This window comes from Heloderma suspectum, chromosome 3 (assembly GCF_057233095.1).
Source record: "Heloderma suspectum isolate Gila_16-S chromosome 3, 16-S_ref, whole genome shotgun sequence".
NCBI lineage: Eukaryota > Metazoa > Chordata > Lepidosauria > Squamata > Helodermatidae > Heloderma > Heloderma suspectum.
Window position 1 is genome coordinate 105,430,701 of NC_139460.1, and position 26,729 is coordinate 105,457,429.

At 43.1% G+C, this 26,729-nt stretch overlaps 1 protein-coding gene across 2 annotated transcripts; it reads right to left on the bottom strand.

Annotated features, from left to right (window-relative positions):
* Positions 1 to 2,165: 2,165 nt before the first annotated feature.
* On the bottom strand, positions 2,166 to 14,043 carry PRDX4 (peroxiredoxin 4). Of its 2 annotated transcripts, XM_084844029.1 has the most exons (8): positions 13,723 to 14,043; positions 11,362 to 11,479; positions 9,508 to 9,624; positions 8,739 to 8,861; positions 8,249 to 8,379; positions 6,604 to 6,638; positions 3,302 to 3,348; positions 2,166 to 3,137 (listed from the first exon to the last, which is right to left on the bottom strand). In XM_084844029.1, exons 1-8 carry the CDS (start codon positions 14,015 to 14,017, stop codon positions 3,134 to 3,136), a joined length of 870 nt encoding a protein of 289 aa, XP_084700155.1. In that variant the 5' UTR covers positions 14,018 to 14,043; the 3' UTR covers positions 2,166 to 3,133. The 2 variants fall into 2 exon arrangements, with proteins under 2 accessions (XP_084700155.1, XP_084700154.1); XM_084844028.1 differs by lacking the exon at positions 3,302 to 3,348.
* Positions 14,044 to 26,729: the final 12,686 nt, after the last annotated feature.

A 26,729-nucleotide genomic window follows, 5' to 3' on the forward strand; every position in this document is an offset into this window, starting at 1 on the left:
AAAATACCCCCTTGATTGCACTACCTGTTCACTGTATATCTGTACCACAAGGGAACCAAATAAGCCTGCCCCCCACAACTGGAACTCTTTTCCATGTATCAGTTCTCATTTACTATAAGCCACCCTGAGAACTTTTGTTAGTGAGCACTATATAAATACCATAAAATAAGTAAAGTTCATTAGACCCGAGTTGGGCAGACTTTAGGCTGGTGGTATCTGTTGTTGTTAAGTCGTGTCCGACTCTTTGTGAGCCCATGGACCATAGCATGCCAGGCCTTCCTGTTCCCCGCTCTACTCCTGGAGTGTGCTCAAGTCCATATTCGTTGCATCAGTGATGCTATCTAGCCATCTCATCCTCTGCCGTCCCCGTCTCCTTTTGCCTTCAGTCTTTCCCAGCATCAGGGTCTTTTCCAGGGAGTTTTCTCTTTGCATTAGGTGGCCAAAATATTTGAGCTTCAGCATCTGTCCTTCCAATGAGCACTCAGGGTTGATTTCCTTTAGGATGGGCTGATTTGACCTCCTTGCAGTCCAGGGGACTCGTAAGAGTCTTCTCCAGCACCACAGTTCGAAAGCATCAATTCTTCGGCGCTCAGCCTTCCTTATAGTCCAGCTCTCACAGCCATACGTTACTACTGGGAAAACCATAGCTCTGAGGTTCACCAGCTGAAGCTAGGTGCAGAGTAGTGGTTCAGGAAGGTGAACAGAAAAGTTGAGGAACAAGGTACCTCTGAGCACATGCTCAGCCAAGGGATTTGTTTTCAGTACCAGAGCCTGAGCTCTGACAAATTCTTTCACACACAAATCTACTCTTTTCCTCCAAACTTTCTTGACTTCAGTAGCCTAATTTAGGAGGGGGAAAGGGCTTTGTTTTTGCTACTCTTAAACCATTGGGAGTCAGAAATCCTTGATCTCCAAAACCGGTAGAACCCAATCTATTCTCTGCCCATTCCTACACCAGGACAGTGAACATGACTATTTTCCAGAACCTGTTCAAGAGTTTTATTTGGGATGGCGTTTTAATAGCTGGGATCAGAACACTGGACTTGCTATGAAGTTTTCACAGATGGAACTGGGCATAGGTTTCTGGTTCTACTGTAAATAGGTAGATTAGGATCAGTTATTTGGGGGTTTATTGCAAGAGGCTACTTATTCCTTCAGGTATTCTTGTCCACTCTGTGGTATTCTTTACCAGTGCCCCACAGCTAGACTTTGTTGGGCTTTTATCTGGGCAATATCCCCTACTTTTATTAGGCATTACCAAATCAACACTTCAGTTCCTTTGGGATACAACTGTAGTGGGGAAAATGCAGGCCAGCCTATCAAGATTGACTGGATCACTACTATTGAATATTCTATCACTTTCTGGCTAGGACAGGATGGAACATTAGGCTGTGAAAGTTTCTCTTTCAGAAATGGAACATTTCCAGATCCACCCTGGCTGGAACCAGTTGTTTCTCCTTATGATGGGTCCCTTGGGTCCCACTGACTCTAATTATTTACAATCGTGGGGATAAGCACTTTGTTTTTCTTTTCATGAAAGTTTCTTTCTGTACACTAGTTGCATCTTGAAGTTTTATTAGTTGGGGTACTTTTCCTATGGCTGCGAGAGCTGGACCATAAGGAAGGCTGAGCGAAGGAAGATAGATGCTTTTGAACTGTGGTGCTGGAGGAAAATTCTGAGTGCCTTGGACTGCAAGAAGATCAAACCAGTCCATCCTCCAGGAAATAAAGCCAGACTGCTCACTTGAGGGAAGGATATTAAAGGCAAAACTGAAGTACTTTGGCCACATAATAAGACAGGATACCCTGGAGAAGATGCTGATGCTAGGGAAAGTGGAAGGCAAAAGGAGGAGGGGCCGACCAAGGGCAAGATGGATGGATGATATTCTGGAGGTGACGGACTCGACCTTGGGGGAGTTGGGGGTGGCGACAGCCGACAGGAAGCTCTGGCGTGGGCTGGTCCATGAAGTCACGAAGAGTCCGAAGCAACTGACCGAATAAACAACAAAACTTTTCCTGAGCTGTAGCACTTCCAAGACTGAGAAGCCAACTCCCCCTGGTGGAAGTTTGAAGCATAGTCATGCCTCTACGTCTATAGGAGTCGCATATCACTCTATCTGAGAATAGGCAACAATAGAAAATATATAAATCTGACATTGTAATTTAGTGTTTGGTATTTGATTTATTGACTTTTGATTGTTAGCCAACCTGAATAATCAAACTAATCAGGCTAGAATTCAAGGAACCAGCAAGCACTGACTGGTCCACCAGAAACTGGCTGGTAATTTACTAGTGCACCCTTATCTACTTTCTGCCCATACCTTTCTTAAAATCCTTATTTCTGTTTGCTGCCACTCATGGATTTCAAAACTGATCAAAGAATACTTGAAAGTCTGAATTGTTGAATCTGATCACACAATACAGGCTGAATAATTTCCTGAAACTTAAAATTGACTGTTTCTTCTATTAAGATTGAAAATTATTTCTGCTCAAGTAAAAATTACAAGCTTTGGGGAATTAATGGTAAATTCTATTGACAGTATTTCTAGAAAGCAAAGAAGTGTGAAAAACAATGTTAGACACAGTGGAATGTGTCAGACGTTGCGCAACCTGCACATGTGCCACTAAGTGTCATGGGGAATAGCAATTTGTAATAGATTGTTTTCTTAAATATTTTGTCCTTGATACCAAAGTGAACTTAGGAACACATTGAAGGCTATTAAATTTTGACAAAGACTACAGTCATTTGCGCATTTACTAAATTCTATTGAACTCAGTGGTGCTTGCTTCAGAATAAACATGCATACAGTTGGGTTATATGTCTTGTTGGATTCAACTCCTTGTGGGGTTAAGGTGTCAGATCTCATGAGGCATCTAATTCAGTAAAAAATTACTTTACCTGCTAATATTTTGACTGTGCTTCACCACCTCACTGCCATCATTTTACTTAGGGCGCAAACACCCCCCCCACACACACACTAAATGTCTGTAGGCTTCTACTACAAATCAACACACATGCAATTATCAAAATCAAAACTTTATTGGCAGCTTCTTAGTTGTGAGTTTATGTGTTTAGAAGAAAGCAGTCAGTTCACTTTACCAAAATACTTCAATTTTCCTGCAGGATCTGGAATTATCTGTGTAAGGAAAAAAGTGTCACCATCAAAACCCAAACAGATCTGATGTTTCCTATATATATGCGAAAGTGAAATAAGGCCTGCATTGATTAAAGGATGTATATTAGCCACATCCACCCTGTAATGATGTCCTTACATTAACATCTGTGCCCAAGTATACTTACAGCTCTTCTCTTGACCACCACATTCTCATAGCATCTTCAGGTTTGATCTAAACACATGTAGAAGGCATGGCTACATATGTTAATGTACTTTTGGTGTGTGCGTATGAGTGCTTTATCCCACCTTTCTTTCAAAAACGGGGGGGGGGGGGGGAGACAACGTGACCTTAGACAGCTAACAGAATTCATGAACTAGTTTTATAACTAGTTGAATTCTATACATTTACCTAGTCCTACTTAAGCATAACTGCAATTAGCCACAGATATACTCAATTAAGATAATCAAACAGTGCATTAAAAAACTCTGTGACTGTACATCACTTCTGTTCCTGTTAAGAACTGCTCTTGTAATATAAGGAGGCATTACAACAATATCATTTTAGGTTGGAGGAAATGGGAGAAATTGGCTAAAGCAAACTGCAGCTGTTTAAAGTTGTCTTAGTCACAGCTGCCTGAAAAAATACTACAAAGTACAATTTCACCAGAAAAAGTGGTGGGGATCTAAAGCGGCACATACATGTGTACAAAGCATGCTCGCAATGCATGGAGGACAGCTTTCTTCCCCTTCTGGCTGTAGACCCTTTCAAACCACATCAAATGCCTTTCTGAGGTAGGACATGGTACTACACAGGAAGAGGGGAGGGTGTAAAAAGCAATGGGCTGTATGCATAATATCACACATGGCTGCTTGGGTTCTGGCCAAAACAAATATGTTCAATTTTAGGCTATACTTCATGTGCTGTAACACTAAAAACAGCACATACTTGAAGGAAAAGGGACTGAACTTCAAGACCACAGAAAATCAATTGTTCTAAGAGCAGTATATAGACAAATTAAGATAGACAATTAATAGACAAATTAAGAATCATACATTAATTTGTGATTAAGAAAGTTGCTACTGGAATCAGAGCAAGAATGCCCTGTATGAACATAACATAGGTTTGGTTCAAATGTCACTATAACTGGAAGCACCCTGTGAGCCTTTGTGTTTTGCACCTCCATCCACACCCAAGACAGCCAATGTGGTGTAGTGGCTGGACTGTTGGACTGGGAGCTGGGAGATCTGGGTTCTAGTCCCCACTCGGCCATGGAAGCTCACTGGGTGACTTTGGGCCAGTCACAGACTCTCAACCCAACCTACCTCACAGGGTGGTTGTTGTGAGGATAAAACGGAGAGGAGGATTATGTACGCCGCCTTGGGTTTCTTAAAGAGGATAAATGGCGGGATATAAATGTAATAAATAAACAAACCAACAGACAGACATAGTTTCCTGCTTAGTAGTAACTATGGTTACACCAATTCGCATATTGTGGTAAACCACCATATTGTTAACCAAGAAAGGGGAAGTGATCCTAATGGGAAAAGAGCAGCAGAGCAGTCAATGAAGTACTCCTAGTAACCAAACAACAGTTTGGCAATCAAATGCTATGTCTCTTGCTCCCTATGACTTTTTTTCTGGGGATACAAAAGGTGAATGTGGGTATGTCACTTCCACCCTGGTGAGGCTCAAAATCCTGCCTCCTGTTTCTTAACCCCATGCCCTACACAGTGAGCCACTGGAGGCAGTTGCTGTCTGTGTGTGTCGATGGCTCTCCCTGTTGCATGTCCTGGCCCTTGGCTGCTGGTCAAGTCTTTCCTACCTGGGTGGGTCTTGTCTCAGTAAGGCTGTGCGTGCTCTCTGCAGGCTTCCTGCCCATGCAGCTATGTGGGTGCTGTGTTGTGTGGACTCTCCTTCCTCTTTGTGCTCCAAAACAGCAGTTATGAGTAATACAAGAGGATTCAAAGCCCTGCCTTTAGGGATGCCTATGGACTGGTAATAGTGGGGAGATCACACAATGGTTGTATGATCATACAAGGGCATGTTTTGGGGGGCATATCCTTGCCATTGTGAATTCATTGGCTGCCTCTGTTTATGGGTAATAAGAGGGCATCATTGCTGGCATAGTCCTGACTGGTGATCACTGGCAGCATTTCCAGGGACTCTGTGAGCCTATCTGTTGTTTTTGCACCACTTTTGTATTTTCTACTTTGCGTTTTTCCTCCTTTGGGCTGAGCATACACTGGATATGGTGGCTGTTCTACCAGTGTAACAGCAGCCTCCCCCAACACCCCTGGCATAATGTGAATATAGAATTGTTTCCCCCCTCACCACTGATTTCACTGGTACCTAGGTGTACCTAACATTCTATAGGTTGTGACCAAAGTCAGAAGAGGGAAAGACTGGAATCATCTGTGTCTTTCAGTAACATGGAACTGTGCTATGGTATGTAGGAGTGTCTTGATGTTTGGATGCATTGTTCTTTTGTGTCGTGTCCACAGTCCCACATGTGAAAAACTACATTATGCATGCCCATTCATTCCATTCTTGGTTGCACTGATCAGGTTAGCGGCCAAAAAGCTGATCGATAACCTTGATTTTCATGTTTATTCTCAAAGTCACTATGCTGTAGAAATAAATGGCAAGTAATACTGCAGAATGTTTATAAACTACTCATTTAATGATATTTTAACTGAATGTGCTCAGTGATAAGCAAAGATGTGATATTCATGTATTTACTGATACAAGTTACCAGGAGAACAAAAATGCTGGTACCCTTTTTTTTTTGTTCCTTCCTACTGAAATGATGTAGAGTTCCAGGGCAAAATATTAATAGTGTTTTTTTTTCACAACCTATACTGCCAGCTCTTTGTGGAACAGTAATGTAATATGCAAGCTTTTTTTGGAATATTCTTAATTTTTTCCTCCAAAGTGAAAATCTGATTTGAAAATCAAACTGAAATTATCAAAATGAAATCGTAGAAACTAAGACATGCTAGAAAAGCAGGGAGAAATAGAGACATGGTGAAGAAGTAAAAGGAAAGGTCTAGCCATAAATTTCTGTCCTGAATAACTGAACAAATTAGTTGTTACTGCAAACTGTATACACTGTCTTCCTAGTATTAAAGTTAAACACTTGCATGTGGTAGAAGAATTAGTGTTGCATCTTGCCAGAGTACTTGAGAAAATGAGTAGATGTTGGCAATTAGAAGAAGTTCAGGGCTGACTCAGGCCCAAAATGCCACTACTTCAAACTGCGGGGCAGGGTGATGAGAAAAACATGAAGCATGTAATATGTCACAGAGGTCCTGTGGCAACTTTCATTTTCATGCAGGGCAGCCACCTAGTTTGCAAATGGCATTCAAATTGCTTTCACCTTGCTTGTGAACTGCTGGTGACATTCCCCACAAAACATAAGAGAACATGTTTCAAATAGAGAGTGCAATAATAGGCATTTTTCAAACTGTAATATAAACCTCAACTTACTGTTTCACTGCCTGGTTTCCAACCAGCAGGGCAAACTGAGAAGGCAATAAAAAGAAATGTTAACCTGGTAGTAAGAAAACCTACGTTCCTATTCTTGTTTTGTAGATTAGCCCTACTGCAGCCAAATATCTATTGCCAAGATAAGAAAAGCATCAGTTTTCTGCAAGCGTAAATGTATATATGATGGGGTGATTGAAAAGTTCTTATCCTAAATCAGGGGTGGTCATCCTTTTTGGACCTGAAGGCCGCATGCAGTGCCCCGTGGTAAGTTAGGGACCATACATGAATATATGCATGCACACGCATACACCCTTCCCTCCACCCACCCACATCTCAATGTACAAGAATAGGGACGTTCAAACCTCTCCTCCCTGCCTGCTGAAATCAGGGAAGGGATCATTGGAGGAAGAGTTTAAAGCTTCCCTCCCTTAAGCAATCCTGGTCCAGACAGCTGTTTCCTCACTGCTATTAGCATGCGGCCCATGGGTTGTCTGCAATAATTGGTCTTAGACATAGGCTGAGAACGTTTCAGCTACCCCTCGTAGTTTTATAACCAGTGCCAGGATCCAGGTATTTCTGCAGCACTGAAGCCTGCTTTAATTTAATGTTTTGATCAAACTTGTTTAAGATCCGTCAGTCACTTGACTAAATATGAAACAGTCCCAGTTTTACTTGCTTTCTAGAAAAATCATGTTTTCTGAACAGGCAATTGAATATTTAACCAAATTCTAATCTGCAGGTTCACGTTCAAAGTCTGCTTATGCACATTTGATCACATGCCTTAACTCCTAAGCCAGTCTAGCTCAGTGGTTCCAGTGCAACTTGCTTCTATATCCATGCTGAAGAAACAGAATATGTGTTGTAGTGAGAGTAAAATTCATGCAAGCAGAAAGTGCTCTTCAAAAATCTGCCCAATACAATAAATTTAAAAGCACCCTCTTAAATTACTCAAATCAAAATCCAGTGTTTGCTGTAGAGATTCAGAGTATTTCCTCAATTGAAAGCAGCAAGCAATAGCAAAATACATACAGGGTAGTCAGTGGAAAAATTGTATCCATAGGACTTTGCACACTTTCATTTGCTTTTAGTTATAATAGTCACAAGCAGCAAAAGTAATACACCAGCAACTTAATCTGTTGGGAATCAGTTAATGTAAATCAGTGGGACCACAGCAAGGTCAAAGTCCTGGTGGTAAATTAAGCTTTACAGACTTACACAAGCTGCTGATCTAGTGATGAAAATAATCTTGAGAGATGTGGATGGCTAGCCCAAATTTGGCATAAGCTAATGTGTGTTTGATCACCAATTGGCAATGTCTTTCCACTTATAATGGCAGAGTTTTGTGGTTCAGTTCTGGCTGTTGCAAATCTAGTAAATTGTTTTGCCTAGTTCTTTACTATCCTATGTTTTTGGGATTTACATTGGAACAAAGGAAGTGAAGAAGGGGGAGTATTCACTGCTACCACTCATTTCTGTAGTGGTTTCTGCATATCATACACAGGAAGAAGACAATGCAATTTCAGGGCTGCTGGATCTTGGAACAGTGAAATTTTGAAGTAAAAATTACAATGAACTAGATTCCAGGCCTACCACAGTTACATGTGGTAATAATTCTCACTGTCAAAATATTTAAGAGTGGAAATACCTTCTCCATGTTTGTCAGTGTACTGGAACGCTTGTACTAGACGAAGAGTTTCATCCACGGATCTGCCGACTGGAAGATCATTCATTGTTATTTGTCGAAGAATTTTCTTGTCATCAATAATGAACAGGCCTCTGAGTGAACATGAAAAAATTTAAGAGATAGAAACAATAAATATCCATCAGCTTGCTCTTTGCATACCTAGATTATTGTATTAACTATTTCATTTGCTAACCCAACATTTAAGGACTGTGCTCTTTTCACACCCAGCTTCTGTCTAAAGAATTGCTGTTGCAAAATTTGTGATTTTGATATTACAACCTTTTTTCAAACAAGCTCTTGTGTGGTGGATATAACAGAACTTTGATACAGCTTCATTCAGGAGAAACACGGCAACAATGCTTAACTACGTCACATTCGCAGCAACAGGAGAAAATGGAACAGTTGACATTATACCTAAGAACAGTTAACATTATACCTAAGAACATTATACCTAAGAGCATGTCCTTGGTCCTCTAGATAAACCCCATAATCCTTTGAAATCTGGTGTGTCAAATCTGAAAGAAGTGGTATCTTCACTGGTCCGAGTCCTCCTTGTTTTCGTTGTGTATTAATCCTATTGCAATAAAGATCACCAAATACTTCAGTGAGAATTATTTCATACTTAGATACTTTGTATCAATAATTTAATAATCAACAGAATTGTTTTTAAGCATATTTTACTACCGCTGTGGATTCAGTTCTATCAGATTAAGAAAAAAAAACACAACGAAAGATCAAGCTGCCACGTGCGATTCTCATGTTGACCCAAATGGTTTTACAAGTAATAAATGTTCTTTTAGCGACCAATATATCATTTAAGTAAGATCCTCAGATTCATTATGAATTTATTAAAAAGGGGTTACAAATGCAAATACTGTAAAGCATTACTTTTATTCTAATACTTTTGTTCTGATACATAGCTCCGCATACTAGGTAGTGAATTTCACAGGTGTGATCCGGTAGTCCTTTGGATCTTCCTCACCTTCTCCTGTGAGCACTGCTCCACAAGCAGGAATTTCCTGCCAACAAGCTCCTCGACCCATTTACAGGCCTCCTGTGAGCTGTGCTCATGCAGTAGCTGTGGGTACGTAATGGCACGCATACAGGTCCAACTGGATTGAGCCCAAAGTTTTCTAAAAAGATTTCTACTTTGCACATAAAATCAAACCACCAGCCACCAATAATATGTATAAACAAAAGGAGGAGAAAAAAGGACATACCATGCTAAATGAGTGAACTGCGAGTCTACCGAGCAAGCTACGACTTCAGCATCTATTGATCTGAATTCTTCAATTCTGTCACTAAAGGCAATTATCTCCGTTGGACACACAAATGTGCTAAAGTTTTGAAAAAGAGATTACATTCTAAATTTCTGAGAGTTAAAATAGCTCCTTGTTACATCACTAATGCAGAGTTTAACTGTTTTCTGTACATCTTTTCTTCATCGAAGTTTTCTGCAATGTATAAAAACAAGTTTTGTTCCACTGCATTTTCTTCTCCTTTATATTATATTAGAGAAAATAACATCCTACTCTAAAATTTTTGGAAGCTGCAATGCTTGTGTAATATCCTTCAACTGCCAGCGTATTTGTGACCTTGTTGGTATAGCTGCTGAAAAAGGTCATCCTGAATACTTATTTGGAGACATGGCAAGTACTTGGAGAATACCATTAGATACAAAGTTTGATTTACATTCTGCAAGCAGCAGTCAGGATCTACATCATTTTGTACACTAGGAGATTATCATATTTCATTTCAGGAATCTATGAACTATACTCTGCCCTTGTTGCACTGTGAAAACTGAAACGACTTGGCTAACTTGGATCTTTGTAACGGTGTTCAAGGCTTGCAAATAGGAAGAAGTTTCAGGAGGGAGCTGCTCACAGATGATGTTGTGGTTTCTGCAAATTTGGGACATGGTAGTGATTTCTGTATACTTAAGGGAACTCCCCAGGCATGCAGAAATATATTATTTTTTGTAAGTTTAAAGAAACAAAACTGTACAGTCTGATGAAGACTGAGCATGCCCAGTGGTCTCTAGGAACGACAGAACAGTAAGGATGTCATTTGGAAAAAAATGGAAAAGGAGGGAGGGAATTTGCCTGCTTGAGCCTGGGAGACAGAGTGGCCACAGAGCTTGCCGCAACAACTGGGTGGTGCTTGGAGGGGAGTCCACACTTCGATCTCTCCCTCTGAGTTTGTAGCTTTGCCTATGGCCTCAGAGGGGGACATCCTCAGCATCCTGTGGTCCATCAGACACTATCTAGGATCCATACGATTGTTCTTTAAGGGCACAATCCTATCAGTTGTGCTTTCAGTGAATGGAAGCCCCTGAACCCAGAGGCTTCCAATCAGCCAATGCAGAGTGGGAGGAGTGGTGGAGAGAATCTTCACCTCCCCATCCTCCTGCCCTGCATATTTTGCTAGATGGGCTTTTTAGCCCATCTAGCAACAGTGTTTCAGAGGGAGAGGGAAGGAGGCAGGCATAGGCTCAGGATAACTTGTTTCCTGGCCTTTCTGCTCTCCTCTCTTCCTTGCCCACTGGAACACCCCCTTTCCCCCGCTCTCTCAGGTTGATTTTCCGACCCCAGAGGGCAGCTGGTGTGGTTCTTTCTGAACCAGCAGCAAAGGGTCTGCGAGAGGGGGGGGTTGGATCTTCGACTTCTCCTTCTGAGGTCAGAGCGCTGTATCTGACCTCAGAGGGGGGAATCTCCAGTATCCTATGGCCCCTCAGACAATGCTCCCTACAAGTCTTAGTGCTGACTGAAAGTGTTTCCAGCTGAAAGTGTTTTCAATTGATTTAGAATATTGAATTGACATTATTCTTTCCAATCTTGCTTTCCCAGGTTCAGAAGCAAATATATGTTTGTGCTACAAAGGATTTAATATATAATCCATGGGACTTCTGCCCCCCACCTTTAATATTTTTAACATGCAAAAAATAAAAGCCTTTACTCCTTTCACCTAAGGAGTGAAACTTTTGTCTAAAATTAGCAATTAATACCTGCTACAATTCCTTTGATCAACAAGCATCATAGGTGAAAATATTTATGTATTGCAAGGATGTTGCTTACAAGTCAAGAGGATAAAAGAAGAAAACAACATATTTTCCTTCATAGTCTGACAATTTCAGCTCTTTAAATTCTCCATTTATGACTGCTGTTCCTTCCCAATCAGGTGCTGGTTTAGAAACTAAAAAAATAAAAAAGGATAAGTTTTTAAGTGCATGCTCAAAATCCAGGTACACACAAGATTTTTTTTTTTATCAAGCAAAATGAATTAGAGAATAATACTTCCATTGTAGCAGATTGAAAAAAAATGTATATATTTCATTTTAAAGAAGCAATCCTGGAAGAACTCAAGTGGTGGAAAATGTATTTCAACTGCACTTATGACTTGCTGCAACAACATACAAGGTCTTGGGAATTGGTGTACTAACCAAGATATACCAGTGTACTACCACACATATAACTTCATTGCTGGTGATGTGCGCAGATACGTAAGCTCAAATGTTTAGGATCTGGATGTGAAGTTTTATTGTTAGGAAATTCATTGGATAAGCATTGCTCTATAAAACATTATTTAAATGGTATAAAATATGCAAAGTTCATCTTATTTTACTTATGATTGTTGAGCCAAATATATTTCGGTTTACAAAAAGTAACACTGCAGAAGTCTAGATTTGGAAACATACCTGCTGTAAGCCTATTTAGCACACTATAGGCAATATGTATAAGACAAAGGTTAGAAATGAATGGAATATGTTGGAATTGAGTTGTGTGCTAAGAAATGGTGGCTAAATGGTTAGCAAACTACATCAGTGCTGAAGGTTGTGGACGTGAAATTCTGCAAAACGTTTGTTTACTCATGCTCCATAAGGGGAGTGTATCTTCAGTGACACCTCTGCGAAGTAGTAATCTAGACCAGTTATCAGTGCTTAATGTCACTGAAATTAAATACAATTGAAAGCATATGACTGTGGTTGAACTGCAACCCAAGTTTGAAATAAAGACTAGAGCAGTTTAATGATTAAACAAAGTGCAATCCTACACATGTCTACTTAGAAGTAACTCCCATTGATTTCAGTAGAGCATCCACATGAGTATAGGATCGCTGCTTTAAAAGACCAATAGTTGAAACATGTTTTTACGAAACACCCTCTCACTGAATCAATCTATGCGTTCTATTTACAGTGGCAGATTTATATGAACTCTTAAATTACTTGCTAAGGATTTTGTAATGGCTAGTGGAATCTAGAAACTGGTTTACAGTGACAATCTAAAGCCTTTGGCTATGATCTGGTGATATATGCTCCCAAGAAAGGATGGTGCATGCAGTCAGAACTTTGCTAATTCTGACAGCTAAACTACTGAATTAGCCCATCTTCTTTGTATCATAGCCTCTACAAGCTGTCTGTAAAAACTAAAAGTCTGCCAGTATGATTCAATCCTGCAGTTTCCCAAATAAGAGACACGAGAAACTTCTAGAAATAAAGCATATTGGTTCATTGTACTAATACAGTAGTACAAAATATCTTTCTGCGCTTTCACAATGCTTTAGACTGACATCTTTTTGGCTTCAACAAGCGTCTTCCTTGTAGTCATCTAAACAGTCTGATTCTCCTACCTCTCTGCACTTTAAACCAATAGACTTTGTCTGACGTGTCCTTTACCAAAAGTTCTTATCAACTGTGTATAGGCAAAGGAAAGCAAATATTTGGAAAAGGGAGGTGCTACTGCTGTTTATTTTAACCCATTTCTATTCTGCTATTGGGGAGAGTGCGGGGAGAGAATACTTTTAAAGGGTGTGAATTTCTTTTTAGGAAATAGCACTTTATTGGCTACACGTTGGCAGCTTAAGAAGACACAAGAAAGACGTGTGTGCCAACTTCAACAGATTTATTGTAGCATAAGCTTATGGCAGAATAAATCTGTCGTTTAAAGCTCCACAGGCCGCTTTCTTTTTTTGTAGTAGACATACACGGTGTCACCCAGTGGAATCAGGGCAAGTTGTCGCGAAATGCTGTTCTTCCCTCCTCCTCCTCCGCCTTGTCTCCAGCCACGGCCCTCTGCGCAGATCAACGTCTACATGTCTCCTTCCAACCTTCCCACCCCCGTGAATTCTCTTTCCCAAGAAGAGGGGCGAAAAAACTGAAGCGGGAAAAGCGTTAGGTTATGTGAGGGGGTTGGTGGTTATTACGACTATTCTTATCGGTACATGGCCGCTGCGGGACGAGGAGCCCCGTCAGCAAAGCGCCGGAGGGCGGGAGAAGCCAGGGCTGAGGTTCCCCGCTTACCGCCCGGGCTTTTCCCTCCCCGCCACGGATGAAGCGAGGCAGGAAGGTCGCTGCGGCAGCTTCTTCCCTCCCTCCCCCGCCCGTCCCGGCCCTCCTCTTCGCCCTCCCGCACGGCTCGGCGGGCCTGTCAGGCACCTACTCTTGGCCTTGCTGAGGTGCAGCGAGTGGTCCTTGACGGGCACCCGCGATGCCTCGCCTGGGTACACCTCGCCCCCGGCGTAGTAATGGCATTTCTCGTCGCCCGAGCCCTGCGCTGCCTCGGCGGTCCCCGCCTCTTCGGTCATCGTCGCCGCCAGCACCAGCAGCACCAGCGAGCCAACGGCCAACGGCCCAGACGCCGGCGCCAACCGCCAGCGGCGCCTCCCGCTCCTCCTCGGCCTCCCCGCCGCCGGGCATTCGCTCGCTGGCGCGCGGGGCAGCCCTTCTCCCGCCATGGCTGGCTGAGCAGCCGCGCGTCTCCTTGGCCCCAGCTCGGGAAGGAAGGGAACTGCGGCGAGGAGGCCGGCAGGAAGAGGAGGAGGAGGCAGCCACTTGGGCCGGGGCTGCTGCTGGGGGCGGGACCCGACCACCATCCCGCTCTCGAAGACACAGTGGCGCCCGCCCTTTTCCTCTCAGCGCGCCGCGCTTCGCTGGCGGCCCACGCTGAGGCGCCGCTGCGAGTGTCCCGACGGGCGCTGTACCTTCCACCCGGCAATGTTTGCCACGGCCTTGTGTGGCAAGACCGACGGTTATAAAGAATCCCCCCCACCCCAAATTAAAAATGCTGTAAAGGATAACAGAAGAACCCCCCCCCCCTTTAAGGGGCGTACGCGTTGGTGCAAGAGTGATGACGCCGTGCCAAGACAGAGGGGCAGCTAGGGCTCGACCTTGGGGCAAAGGACCACCCAGAGAGTGCAGGTGATGAGGGCATCAGAGCAGCAGGAGCAAACAATGTTGTCCCTGTATTCATGGTGGTGCGGTGGTTTAATTGAGCTTAAAATGCAGACTGCACATGCTCAGATGGTTATCATCATCGTCGACACACAGTCTACCATATCAGGAATGTAGAAGCAATTGTAAAGCATGGAATGGCACATGGGTTGTGGGGAGAAGAAAAATGTTAGTTGTGGATTTAAAGTAATACATGGCCATCTAAAGCCCCCCCCCCAACCATGAAGTCCAGGGTCTAAAATGTACCTGCACCACTGTACACACACACACACGTGCGCACTCAGATCAGATTTGCTGTGTTCCTTCGAAAGGAAGTTTAAAAACCTCATGCCTAAACTTTCTGTGGGAAGAGATGCAGATGTCTAGTCTATGTTGAACTGATTATCATCTGCTCAGAGCTTAATAGAATGGGATGGCCTACCAAGGAAGTGCAGGAATATACTAACATGACATAATTGCTCTTACTTGTATTTCAATAAAGAATGAGCAATAAAAGATCCCATTTCTTATTAGCTGGGTATCTCATTTCTTTAAATGACACCTCAGTCAGGTAGTGTATCTAATCTGTTTCATTTAAGAAAGGAAGGTGTTTTATGTCATTGTTTACTGTTTATTAATAATAAAAAGCAGAACGGGACCAGGGACATAATATGCTAAACCATTAATAGGGACATGTCTCTCATTTTTCCAGTTTACTGGAATAACTGGGCAGAGCTGAATGCAGTCAAAGAACAGACACCTTCTGTGTCTACTGTCCCTACCAGGAGGCTGTATTGAGGGAGATGAGAGAGGGAAGCAGGGCCATTGTACCAGCCTTGCTGAAATAATTCCCCCCCGCTTTCCCCCCGGCTTTCCCTCCCTATGCCTTTTTCCTTCTGTGTCTTATCTTTTAGATTATAAGCCTGTTCATAGGGAATAGCTTTTATTATTTGTAAGCTGCTCTGGGAATCTCTAGCTGAAAAGTGGGATAAAAATATTGTAAATAATAAATAAATAAATACCTCCATGCTGTTTAGCCATGGAGAGAGCAATCCTATGGCCCTTGGGAGAGCGTCCCAGGGACCATAGGATTGCTTGGAAAACCCGTCTGAGGTCAGAGACAGCACACTGACCTCAGAAGGAGGAGTTGGAGATCTGACCCCAGACCCTGCCCCCTCGCAGCCAGCATGGAGAGAACCGTGGCAGCTGCCTCTCCAAGGTCGGAAAACCAACCTCGGAGGGGGAAGAAAAGGGACATTCTGGTGGGCATGGAGGGGAGGAGACCAGAGAGGCCAGGATACAATTTATTTTGAGCCTCCTCTAGGCTCTTTCCCTCTGCCCCCCCCCCACTAAGTGCCCTCATTAGATGGGCTGAAAAGCGATTTTCTAGCGAAAATCACCAAACATGGAGGACGGGGAGGCGAAGATAGCCTCTGCTCCTCCTCCTGCCCTGCCACCTTCAGCCTGGCAGGGCATAGGAATCTTGGAAGCCTTTGAGTTTGGAGGCTTCCGAGCAGTGAGGGCACAATCAATAGAAATGTGTCCTTAGTTGTTTACTAGTTCCTTATTCACAGAGCGCACTCAGGAGATTAAATAAACAACTAAAGTGCGTGTGCCCCTTTATCCCATAATAATTGTCTCCAATTATTTTTGTACAGTTCTCTTTAATGAGTAATGACTCCAGATAATGATTCTAAATGAGCTGTGGATGTGTACCATAAACTAAACACTTCTTAGAGGTGCAGGTATATGCTTTGGGGTGCCCCAAAGCTTAATTTGGTGTGCGCATCCTCAGTTCCTTGTTGTATTATACGCATTCTATTATTCGAGTGGGTAAATGCTCTATTCTAGACAGTGTCTTTTGTCCAAACAAAGCTTTGGGTAGATGCTATTGTATACCATATCATAGAGGAAACTCTCCTAGAGATGTGGGTGTATGAGTGGTGGCCCAAAGCTTATGTTGGTGCGCACACCTCCAGATCCTTATTTATTTCTACACATTTTGGCTATTGGCATGGGTACATGTAGGAAAGTGGATTTACAATTTCATTACAAGTTGCTTGCATTTTTGTATCACTTATAAACATATGCTTTCTATCTGTAGCTCATTTTCAGTTCTCCACTCACCATTTTTTCCCACTGAGCTGTATGTTGTTGAGAATGGCTTTTTTTCACATTTTAAAGTCTTTTCCATTCTCCATATATGGAAGTGAGGGGAATCCTTGTCAGTTTTACAGAGACAGATGTCCTTCACCACCACTCTTCTTTGCTTTCTGGTGAAACTGACAAGGTTGGGGGAAAAACCTTATCAGTTTCACTGATGCTGAGAAAGCCAGTGCCAGTGCAAACTGTCCTACTGCCTGAGACTGGGGCTTCACCCTGCTTCATGGGAGGGCTTGCCCTGGAGAAGATGTCACTTGTCCATCCCATTTCCCTGTTGTCATTGCTATAGTTACTCTAAGGAGGACATGAGAAGGATCTTTCCCCTCTTCAACTACACTTAGATGCACACAATAATGCACACTTTAATACATTAATAATATTAGCAAGGCATTGGTGAACTTGCAATGGCTTTTCCCTGACTTCATCAGTTTCATTGATGAATGGAAAGGGGTGTGTGTATGTGTGTGTGTGAGGGAGAGACTGTGAAGTAAGTGGCAATAGGGCAGGTTAGAAGGATACCTGGAGGATTGCATCTGAGTCTATGCACATGTACTGTTGTCCTTAGAATACAAGGATGAAATATAAAATGACTGATATCTTGATCCTAATTATGTTTATTTAGAAGTGAGTTTCATTAGCTTCAGTACAACTTGTTTTCAAGTAAGTACTTCATTGGTGTTCCAGATGGACAGCTCTTAGTGCTACCAATAAAAAAAAAACATTGTGCAGTTATTAGTGCTACCAATAAAAAAAAAAAACATTGTGCAGTTATTCTGGCTTCTCTTCCTTAATGGATTTCCCATGGTAAGAAAAAATATTGAAGCATTGATGGGAAAATTGGGAGGGTTACAAAGGGAAGCCAATGTCATCTGGACCCCTGTAAAATACTATGAATGAGGCAAGGTAATTGCACAGTAAAAACCTCATCTGGAAGCACTCAAGGTTGCAGTCTTAGGCTGCCTTTACATTAAAGGAAAAACCTGCAGTCCTCCTGTTGTGGAGCCTTTCCGGGTTTACCGCAGGCTCCCAGACTGCGACCACATGATTGCTGAGAGGGGAAGTTTTTAATTTTCAAGGTTCCATAGAACTCAATGAAACAGCACCATCTAGTGGCTGTTTTAATGGCACAAGAATCAGACTTAATTTGATATGTCATTACTTCCAGATCTTTTAAAAATGGAATAACCAGGAATACCTATGGATGTGCCTGGAGGTTGATGACATCATGAAAAGGACCCGCAAACTTTTGTAAGTGAGCAATCTCAATAGCAGGATAAAAGCTCTGTGTGAAGAAGCTCTCTGAATAGCTAGAATGACCTGAATATGGTTATAGAGGTTTTGCTCCCCCTTTTCCAAAACAAAAAGATAACATTTTCAATATATGATGTATGAAGTATGGAAAATATTATGGAGAACTTAATATTTGGGCTGTATCACTATACCTGCTGCTATTCCTTGGGGGCATTCATGGATATTTAATAATATTCTGTTGAAACTGGGAGCCATGTTTTTTCCTCTCAAATTGAAAAGGGCATTTCAACAAATATATGGCACTGTTTATCATGTATGAGAGAAAATCCATATTGTAAAAAAAAAAAATCCTGCCAGGAAATAAAAACATCTGGTTCCAAAGTGTTGTTATGCTCAGTAGAATGAACATGATTAAAATTACCAATTGGAAGAGTAAATGTTGGCTCTCAGTAAGGCAGACTGGCGGGTAGAGTCATGTGCAGGGACTACAAAGTGCCTCTAAAAAGGAACTCCACACACATAACGATTCGGCTTGCTGAGCAGCTTTCACTTTTACAGTAAATTTATACTGTCTGAAAGCAATGCTGGCAATATCAGTTAGTTTAAACTAATACAATTGATTGAACGAAGGAGAAAACATTCTAAAAATTGTACATTGTGAGAGGTTTTGAAATAGGTTTGCACTTTCTACCATTTATTTAGGATGTTCCTGTTCTGCCGCTAGTATTTGAACTTGTGGGTGATGAAAGTAAAGGCATTTTCACACTTCACAAATCTGACCATTGTTCAACAAAACACAGGCATTTAGATGGTCGGAATTTTATATTGTTTGTAATTCAGATAATTTATTTCAAACTATGGTTCCTTCCACATTAGATGCCTTTAGCACTGCTGAGGCATTGCTTATTGCAATCAGCTGGAGGCAGAATTAAAATAGTGGGTCCACATAGCACTTAATAATGGTATATTATCCAGCAATGTCCTTCTCCAGGGCTAACACTTTTTTTTTTTATTTAATAGATTTATAGCCTGCTTTTCAGGGTAATTCCTCAAAGCAGATTTCAACAATTAAAATACAAAATACATAATCAAACTCTAAAAATATGCATAAATAATTAAAATAACAAGACATAACAAAATAGCAGCAACAGCAGATAAAACCTTAGTTAAAAGCACAGTAAACCAAATCAAATGCTGACTGCAATAAATATGTTTTTAAAGATATTTTAAGATCCTTCTATAAAGTTTACTTGAAGTCAGCTCTGTTTGGCAAAGATCCTTTCCAATGCTAATTAAAAGCTTCCCACTCTTTGTATTTCTCCCTCTTGACTGTGTAGTAGAATTACTGATGAATAGGCTGTTCTTTGAATAATACTTTAAATTGCTCTTTAATGTTAGTTACTCTTCCCAAGTGGAAAGGGGCTTTGACTACCAATTTCCTCTCATCCCCCCTCCCATTTTTATATAGCAAAATAGCATTATTTCACTATATAAAATGAAAAGAAAAATAATCAGAATAAATAAGTAATTAAAGCTCTGCTCTATCCATCAAAAACAGGAATTAAGATTAAGTGGGAATTAATAGGCTAATCATTAGTCACCCAGCTGCTGAGCTCAACAGGAAGCACTAAGAGGGGCAGAAATCAGGTGACACCAGAAGTCCAATCTGGGGCAACTGGCTTGTAGAAAGCTCCCAGAGCATCTGCCTTCCCTCAGTGTGGGCAACTTGTCAGTGCGGAAGTCCACTAGGTCGTCTGGATGTGCCACCACACTACTGGTCTTCAGCTTTCCTGTCTACCACCTGCCCAAGGTATTTACCTGCCCTTGGTCCTGAAGCAGCAGACAGTATAGCGGAACTGAGTAGAGCGGGGTTAGATTAAAGGTTGATGACCAAAAGACAGGATAGTATTTCACTGTTGCTATTATTTATTGTTATATTGCTGGGATGATGATGATGATGTTACATGATGTGCTCTTGTTAAACCTGCATATGAACTCACACACATTCTAACAAGACCTACACACACCCTTATAAGAAATTTTTAGACATTGGCAAATAGAGCGTCTATGGCTAAGAAAGTGATTCCCACCCAAAGAGATCCATACTCAGACACTGTTGGTGAGGACAAGACCACAATGGCACATTTATTGAGGTTTACAAAGATTCAAATGCACAAGCTGGTTTGGGGGATATTACCTGAGCAAATGGATTTGTTAGACCAATTAGGGATGCTCCAGCCTTCATCAACTTATGTCTTGATGGGGAAATTAGCTGCATTCTTGGTGAAGCTGAGCTCCAGGCTTAAAAGTAATTTCATGATCGCAGGAAGGTGTCTTCCTGAGGCTTGAGTAGGGATGGCGGAGAATTCCGCCACGGATTTCAGTGAGGCCAAATGCACTGGCATTCGGCCCCCCGAAATCCGTGGCAGAATGGCCTGCCTCCTCCCCACCCCCTCTGCGTATCCCCCCAGGATGAGACTTACCTGGGGTGGATGTTCCGGACAGCGGCGGCTCCAGTGGCGGCTTTGGCGGCGGCAGCTGGTCTTCCGACCGGCCACCGCCACTGCTGCCATTTGCAGTTTGGTCTGTTTTTCTTTTTTTTTTAACCCAGACATGATAGGCTACGTAAAGACTTACGTAGTCTATCACGTCTGGGTAAAAAAAAAAAAAAAAGGCGTACGCAAATGGCGGTGGCTATGGCAGCCGCCATTTGCGTTCCTTATTTTTTGCCGTTTTAGTCTACGTAAATATTTACGTAGACTATTATGAAGAAAATAAAGGGGAACACAAATAACGTAGTGGGCTATTTTTAGAAATTTGTATGTAAATATTTCTACGTAAATATTTACGTAGGCTAAAACGGCGAATCAAAAAGGAACGCAAATAGCGCCCACTACGCTACTTGTGTTCCCCTTTATTTTCGTCGTAATAGTCTACGTAAATATTTACGTAGACTAAAACGGCGAAAAATAAGGAACGCAAATGGCAGCTGCCGTAGCCACCGCCATTTGCGTACGCCTTTTTTTTTTTACTTTGCCGTGATAGGCTACGTAAATATTTACGTAGCCTATCACTGTTAAATACAGAGACGCAAACAGCGGTGGCTACGGCAGCCGCCATTTGTGTCCCTGCTGCCCAGCGGCCAGATGTCCGGCTGCTGGAGAAGCCGGCCACCGGCTCTGTGGAATCCCCGCGGAGCGGAGCCGGCTGGGCAGGACTCCAGCGGGAGGGACGGAGCGCCTCCCCTCCCATCGAGGATTCTGGGGGAAGGGACGGAGCGCCTCCCCACCCCACCGCGAAGCAGATCCACGAAATGGTAAGTGACTTTCATACATCCCTAGGCTTGAAGCATACACACACAGAGAGAGGGTAAAGAGGGGGTGGAGACTACAATTTGTACTAAGAACCTCCAAAAGCAATATATCTTTCCTTGGGCTGAAGCCCTTTCCTTCTGAGAAGAACTAGCAAACGTTGCAACTCCTAGGGCTCCTTCACACGGAGCTTTTATCCTGTGATTGAGATTGCTCCTTCACATAAGTTTGTGGGCTCTTTACATGCCACCATGACCCTCCAGGGCGTCTCCTGCACTAAATGCCCTTTGTTCTGTTTTTAAATAGATGGTAGATAATGAGCTATCAAATTACTCAGCTGTATTCCACTTCAGTTTCCTCTGTGAAAAGAGTTAAAGCGGCAAGAAGAGGAGTGAGATCAATGAAAGATAATGGAAGACTCAGATACAGGGAGAAGGAGGGGGAAGGGGGTGGGGGGATGGGGGAAAGGAAGTGGGTGAAAAGGGGAGTTGTTGTGATCCTTCATTTAAAATGGAATCAGAAATCCCTGTTTTAAATGCAGGATTTTAGGCTTGTATAGAGATGCCCTTAGTCTCAGGTAAAGAGGAAGGAAAGCAGGAAGCCTTGACTGGGGGAGGCAAGGCACCCACTGATGGCACCTTACTCTGGCAAACAAGGAACCTAGTGATTTCAGCAGGAAAGACACTCATCCTTCAGTGATTTCAGCATGAAGGCTTTCCTCTGGGAGGGGAAAATCTGAGTGATTTCAGCAGCAGCATGGTGCCTTACCCCTGGTGGCTGAGACACCTAGTGATTTCAGCAGTATGGCCCCATGCCTCTGGGAAGGAATGCCCCAACCTGAGAAGGACTCTGGAATGCCCCAACCTGAGGCTTCTTATACAGTTCAAAGACGGTGATATCACAACTCTGATGAGCCAGACACTGCTTATAGGCACTGGAAATGGTGCTACTTGCTATGGGATAAAGACAGAGTTGGCCTTCCATCACATATAGCAAAAGACAGGCCTTGGGGATGATGGCTGTACTTGCTGGAAACAAAAGTCCTTCTGGGTCCTTCCTACCATCTTCACTCTGTTAACAAAAAATCACCTTAATGACAGTTGTCAAGGCTGAAGTGCAACAATAGGAGCACATTGCAGGTAGTTGACCAGGTACCTTACCAGATATCACTCTTGCTATCCAGCACATTTATGCTTTGGGGCGTCTCTACACCTGCCGTTTATTCCACATTTGTGATTGACCACTCATGGAAGTTTGTGGGTCCATTACACAGTGTCGTCATCCTCCAGTCATTATCCCACCATTTCCCCCTGCCTATCTTGTGTTATCCTCAAACAGAAAAAATGTGGTATTTTTCCAGTCCATGCAAGTGGTGCACCATGGCCTGCCCATGTATTTCTCCCATAGCGCAATTAAACCATTGTGTGTTGGTTGCTGTGGGTGGTTGCTTTCAGGTGTGGGGTGCGGTCAAGATGGCGAAGATGGTGATGATGGGCTGTGGGGCATGTCACCTTGCTGCACTTGTGCCATTTCAGGTCCTCCCCATTTTCGGCCTGCAGCTAGGGATGACGGAGAAATCCGCCGCGGACTCAAATGAGGCTGGATTTTGAATCTGGCCTCTGGAGTCCGTGGTGGAACGGATTGACTTACCTCTGCCTCCTGAGAAATCCCATCCGGAACGGCACTCCTGCTCTGCAGTGTTCGTGATATGGTAATGGCGGCTGCCATTTCTGCATTCCTTGGAGAAATACAGCTGCAAATGGCATAGTAGATGCCACTTGCGGCTGTAAAGCCCTCAGTTTACCTTAATTGCACCCATTTACAGGTCAATTTAGGTAAAACCCAGTGCTTTACAGCCACAAGTGGCGTCCACTATGCCATTTGCGGCTGTATTTCTCCAAGGAATACGGTAATGGCAGCTACCATTACCGTATTGTGAACGCTGCGGAGGAGTGCGGCTTTGCAGGGAATCCTCTGGACTCTCTCTCCGGAGAAGGATTCCGGAGGGGAGGAACAGATTGCCTCCCCCCCCCCCCCGGGCAGACACCGTCACGGAATGGACGGTGAGTGATCCTCCCACCCCTACCTGCAGCCCTCAGAATAAGGTGGCAGAGTGGCATTTCACTAGCACGCCCTGATGCCCAGATGCACGTTATTCCATAGAGGGGGAAATCAGCCCAGCATGGCAGCATCCCGGCCTGCTGGGACACCCCCATGCCGTGTATTCCTGGTGGTCGAGTAAATGGCAGAGTAAAAGGCAGAGGCAGAGGTGAAACACAGAATGGGAGGATGGGGAGATGGGGGCAGGGGGTGGGGGGCTGTCTGTGTGTCAATCATAGCCCAGCCACCAGTAATGTGTGAGGGGAGGGAAAGGGGCAGGAACCAGGGAGGAAGTATAGTGACTCCCCCAACACGTGTAATGGTTCCTTACGGAAAGATGGCGATGTCTCCGAGTGGCATTACCACCCTTGTGAAAAGGAAACGAAAAATAATGTGACAAGGACAGCCATCTAAAGAGAACAAGCCAATCCCTCAAGGATACTGGATGCGGAAAGCACTGGCATGGAGGCGGAATTCTCCACTTGTGATGGAGCCCTTGCTCAATGTTTACCCTCACTGTTGCCTTTGGGGAATGCATTTTAGGAAGTCCATTAGATACTGAATTGCTTGATCTAGTCTTATGTGATCCTTCTCAACCCCATTCCTGTGCCTTTCTCCCACCTTTGCTCAACATGGGAATGAGATGCCTGGGTTATTAACTGTGTCTCAAAATGGAGTCAATACTGTTCACTCAAAAGAGAGCTAATTCGTAACTATTATTATTATTATTATTATTAGTTGTTGTTGTTGTTGTTGTTGTCATCGATATAGTCTTATTGTTGTTGTTTATATAGTAACATCAATGTACCTGGCGCTTTACAGTGTTTCATAAGCACAAAAATAAGGATCCTGTTTGCAAAGATCTTAGAATTTAAAATAGACAATGGGAGGAAAGAAAACAGGTAGGGCTGTATGAATATGAGCAAATGCCATTACATGTACATAAACTGTAACCTGGTTATAGTTAGGAATAAGGGTTAAAAGGCCTAAGAAAAAAAGGATTTGAGGAAGGATTTGAAGAAGGAGAGGTACCGATATGAGGGACTCTAAGATAATAGCATTTGCATAGCTCTTTTGAGTTTCCAAAGGGCACTCTGCATACATTATCCTGTTTGTAATCCTTACAACAACCCTGTAAGGTAGGTCAGTATTATCCCCATATTGCATATAGAGGTGGGGGGTCATAGACTAAGAGAGTATGCCTTGCCTAAGGCCAGCCACTTATGGTGCTTTCAGATGAGGCTTTTATAGTGCCATCACCCTGCTTCATTTATGGAATTTTATGGGGGTGGTCCAGATAATGTTGTCTTCCATTTGTATCCCTCCTGTGTCTTCCCACTGCTTCTTTCATCCTTCTTCTTACACAAAATCTATTAAGGAGGGAAAGACAGAATAGCTCCATGGTGCCTTTTGATTGGTAGCACTAGGAGCCATCTCTTTGGAAGCACCCCTAGTGAATTTGTGGCAGAGGTAGGAGTCAAACTAGGGATTTCCTGATTTCGTAGCCCTTGCTCTGCACACCTAGTAGAAATATACAGTTAGATAAGGCAGGTCAGAAGATTGAATAACAGGTTTTGCATAAGCTAAAAACAGTTAACCATAGGAATATCTCAGGGGCTTTAGAGTGGGGTTGGAGTTGCTTTTAGAAAGATGTAGGCATCTCATCACCCAGACCGCTGTTACATTTTTCAATAGGTGGCAGTGTTCTCTTACATTTATACATGGATGGCAGATGAGATTCCACAGAGAAAAATCTTTAAATAATGGCCCGACCAAACAACCAGGTTGGATTATTGCAATGCATTCTATATGGGGCTGCTTTTGAACATTTTTTTAAAATTACATTTTATTACATTTATATCCCACCTTTCTTCCATCATGGAACTCAAGGTGGCTACAAGTGGTTCCCAGGTGGTCTCCCCTCCAAGCACTGACCAGACCCAAACTTGGTGGCTGCCTCATGTGCCTTCAGACTATGCCCTGGGACATATGGAAATTCTAGCAGGTTCAGAATGCTTCTTCTGTTGATAGGGGCTCATTATTTGGAGCTTGTGACTCCATCGCTATTGGATCTGCATTGGCTCCTGATGTGTTTCTGAGCCCAATTCCAAGTGCTGGTTGTTATCTTTAAAGCCCTACATGGTTCAGGGCTGGGATATCTGAAGGACTATCTACTCTGCCCTCCTGTTAAGATATTTGGGGGCGGGGGGCTCTTCTCCACATCTTGCCACCATCTGAGGTAAGGCATGCTTGATGAGTGTGTGGGACAGGATTTCTCCATGGTGGTGTCTGAGTTCTGAACTGCCCCCACTCAAGAGGCTTCTTTAGCCCCTTCCCTCACAGCCTTCAGGAAGCTAATCAAGATGGCCCTGTTTAGTCAAGCTTTTTATGACAGAATGTTGACATTTTTATTTATTAATTTTAAAGTAAAATTAGTTGTGGTTTTAACTGATTGTTTTATCATGAGTATGATCTGTTTTGGGGGCCCCATATAGGGCTGAAAAGCAGCATGTAAATATATCAGTACGTGAAATCAACAAACTAGTTCTGTGCTCCCAAAGGGTCTTTGTACCATTTTCCCACCTCCCCCAAATGCAACATAGCAAGCTGTCTGTTATCTGGTCTCTTATACAGCAGAATGGGGTGGTAGAAAGCGGAGGTGGTAAAATGGACCTGCACCACTTCAGAGTGGAGGTGATACCATTTTAAAATATTATTCTGTTTAAGAACTCCCTTCAAGTGAAGAACTGTGCTCAAGTAGCACATCAGGGAGAAAGATAATAGCCAAGCACTTTCCTTGCTGTGAACTGTTCTACTAAGGGGGAGGATTGTTTTTTTGTTTTGTTTTGTTTTTAACATTTTGTTGTTGTTCAGTCATTCAGTCGTGTCCGACTCTTCGTGACCCCATGGACCATAGCACGCCAGGCCTTCCTGTCCTGCGCTCTCTCCCGGAGCGTGCTCAAGTTCATATTCATTGCATCCGTGATGCTATCTAGCCATCTCATCCTCTGCCGTCCCCTTCTCCTTTTGCCTTCAGTCTTTCCCAGCATCAGGGTCTTTTCCAGGGAGTTTTCTCTTCGCATTAGGTGGCCAAAATATTTGAGCTTCAGCTTCAGTATCTGTCCTTCCAATGAGCACTCAGGGTTGATTTCCTTTCGGATGTTTTTAACATAGGAAACATTTAAGAGTCTTGAATCCCTTCCCCACCAGCTGCCTGAAGCAGTATAATCCATTCCACCATCTAGGACTTAGGAAGCTGCCTTACACTGAGTCAGACCATTGGTCCATCTAGATCACTGTTGTTGACACTGACTTGCAGCAGCTCTCCAAGGTTCCAGGCAGCAATTTTACTTGCCCTACCTAGATATGCTGGGGATCAAACCCGGAACCTGCTGCTTGCAAATCATGTGCT

What these genes read in the sequence shown, in the direction of transcription:
- PRDX4 (XM_084844028.1), bottom strand. Translation starts at nt 14,017, where the DNA reads ATGGCGGGAGAAGGGCTGCCCCGCGCGCCAGCGAGCGAATGCCCGGCG. An exon ending in GCACCTCAGCAAGGCCAAGA is followed by an intron (nt 11,480 to 13,722) that starts GTAGGTGCCTGA and finishes TTATTTTTTTAG; the next exon opens with TTTCTAAACCAGCACCTGAT. An exon ending in CAGTTCACTCATTTAGCATG is followed by an intron (nt 8,862 to 9,507) that starts GTATGTCCTTTT and finishes TTATTGCAATAG; the next exon opens with GATTAATACACAACGAAAAC.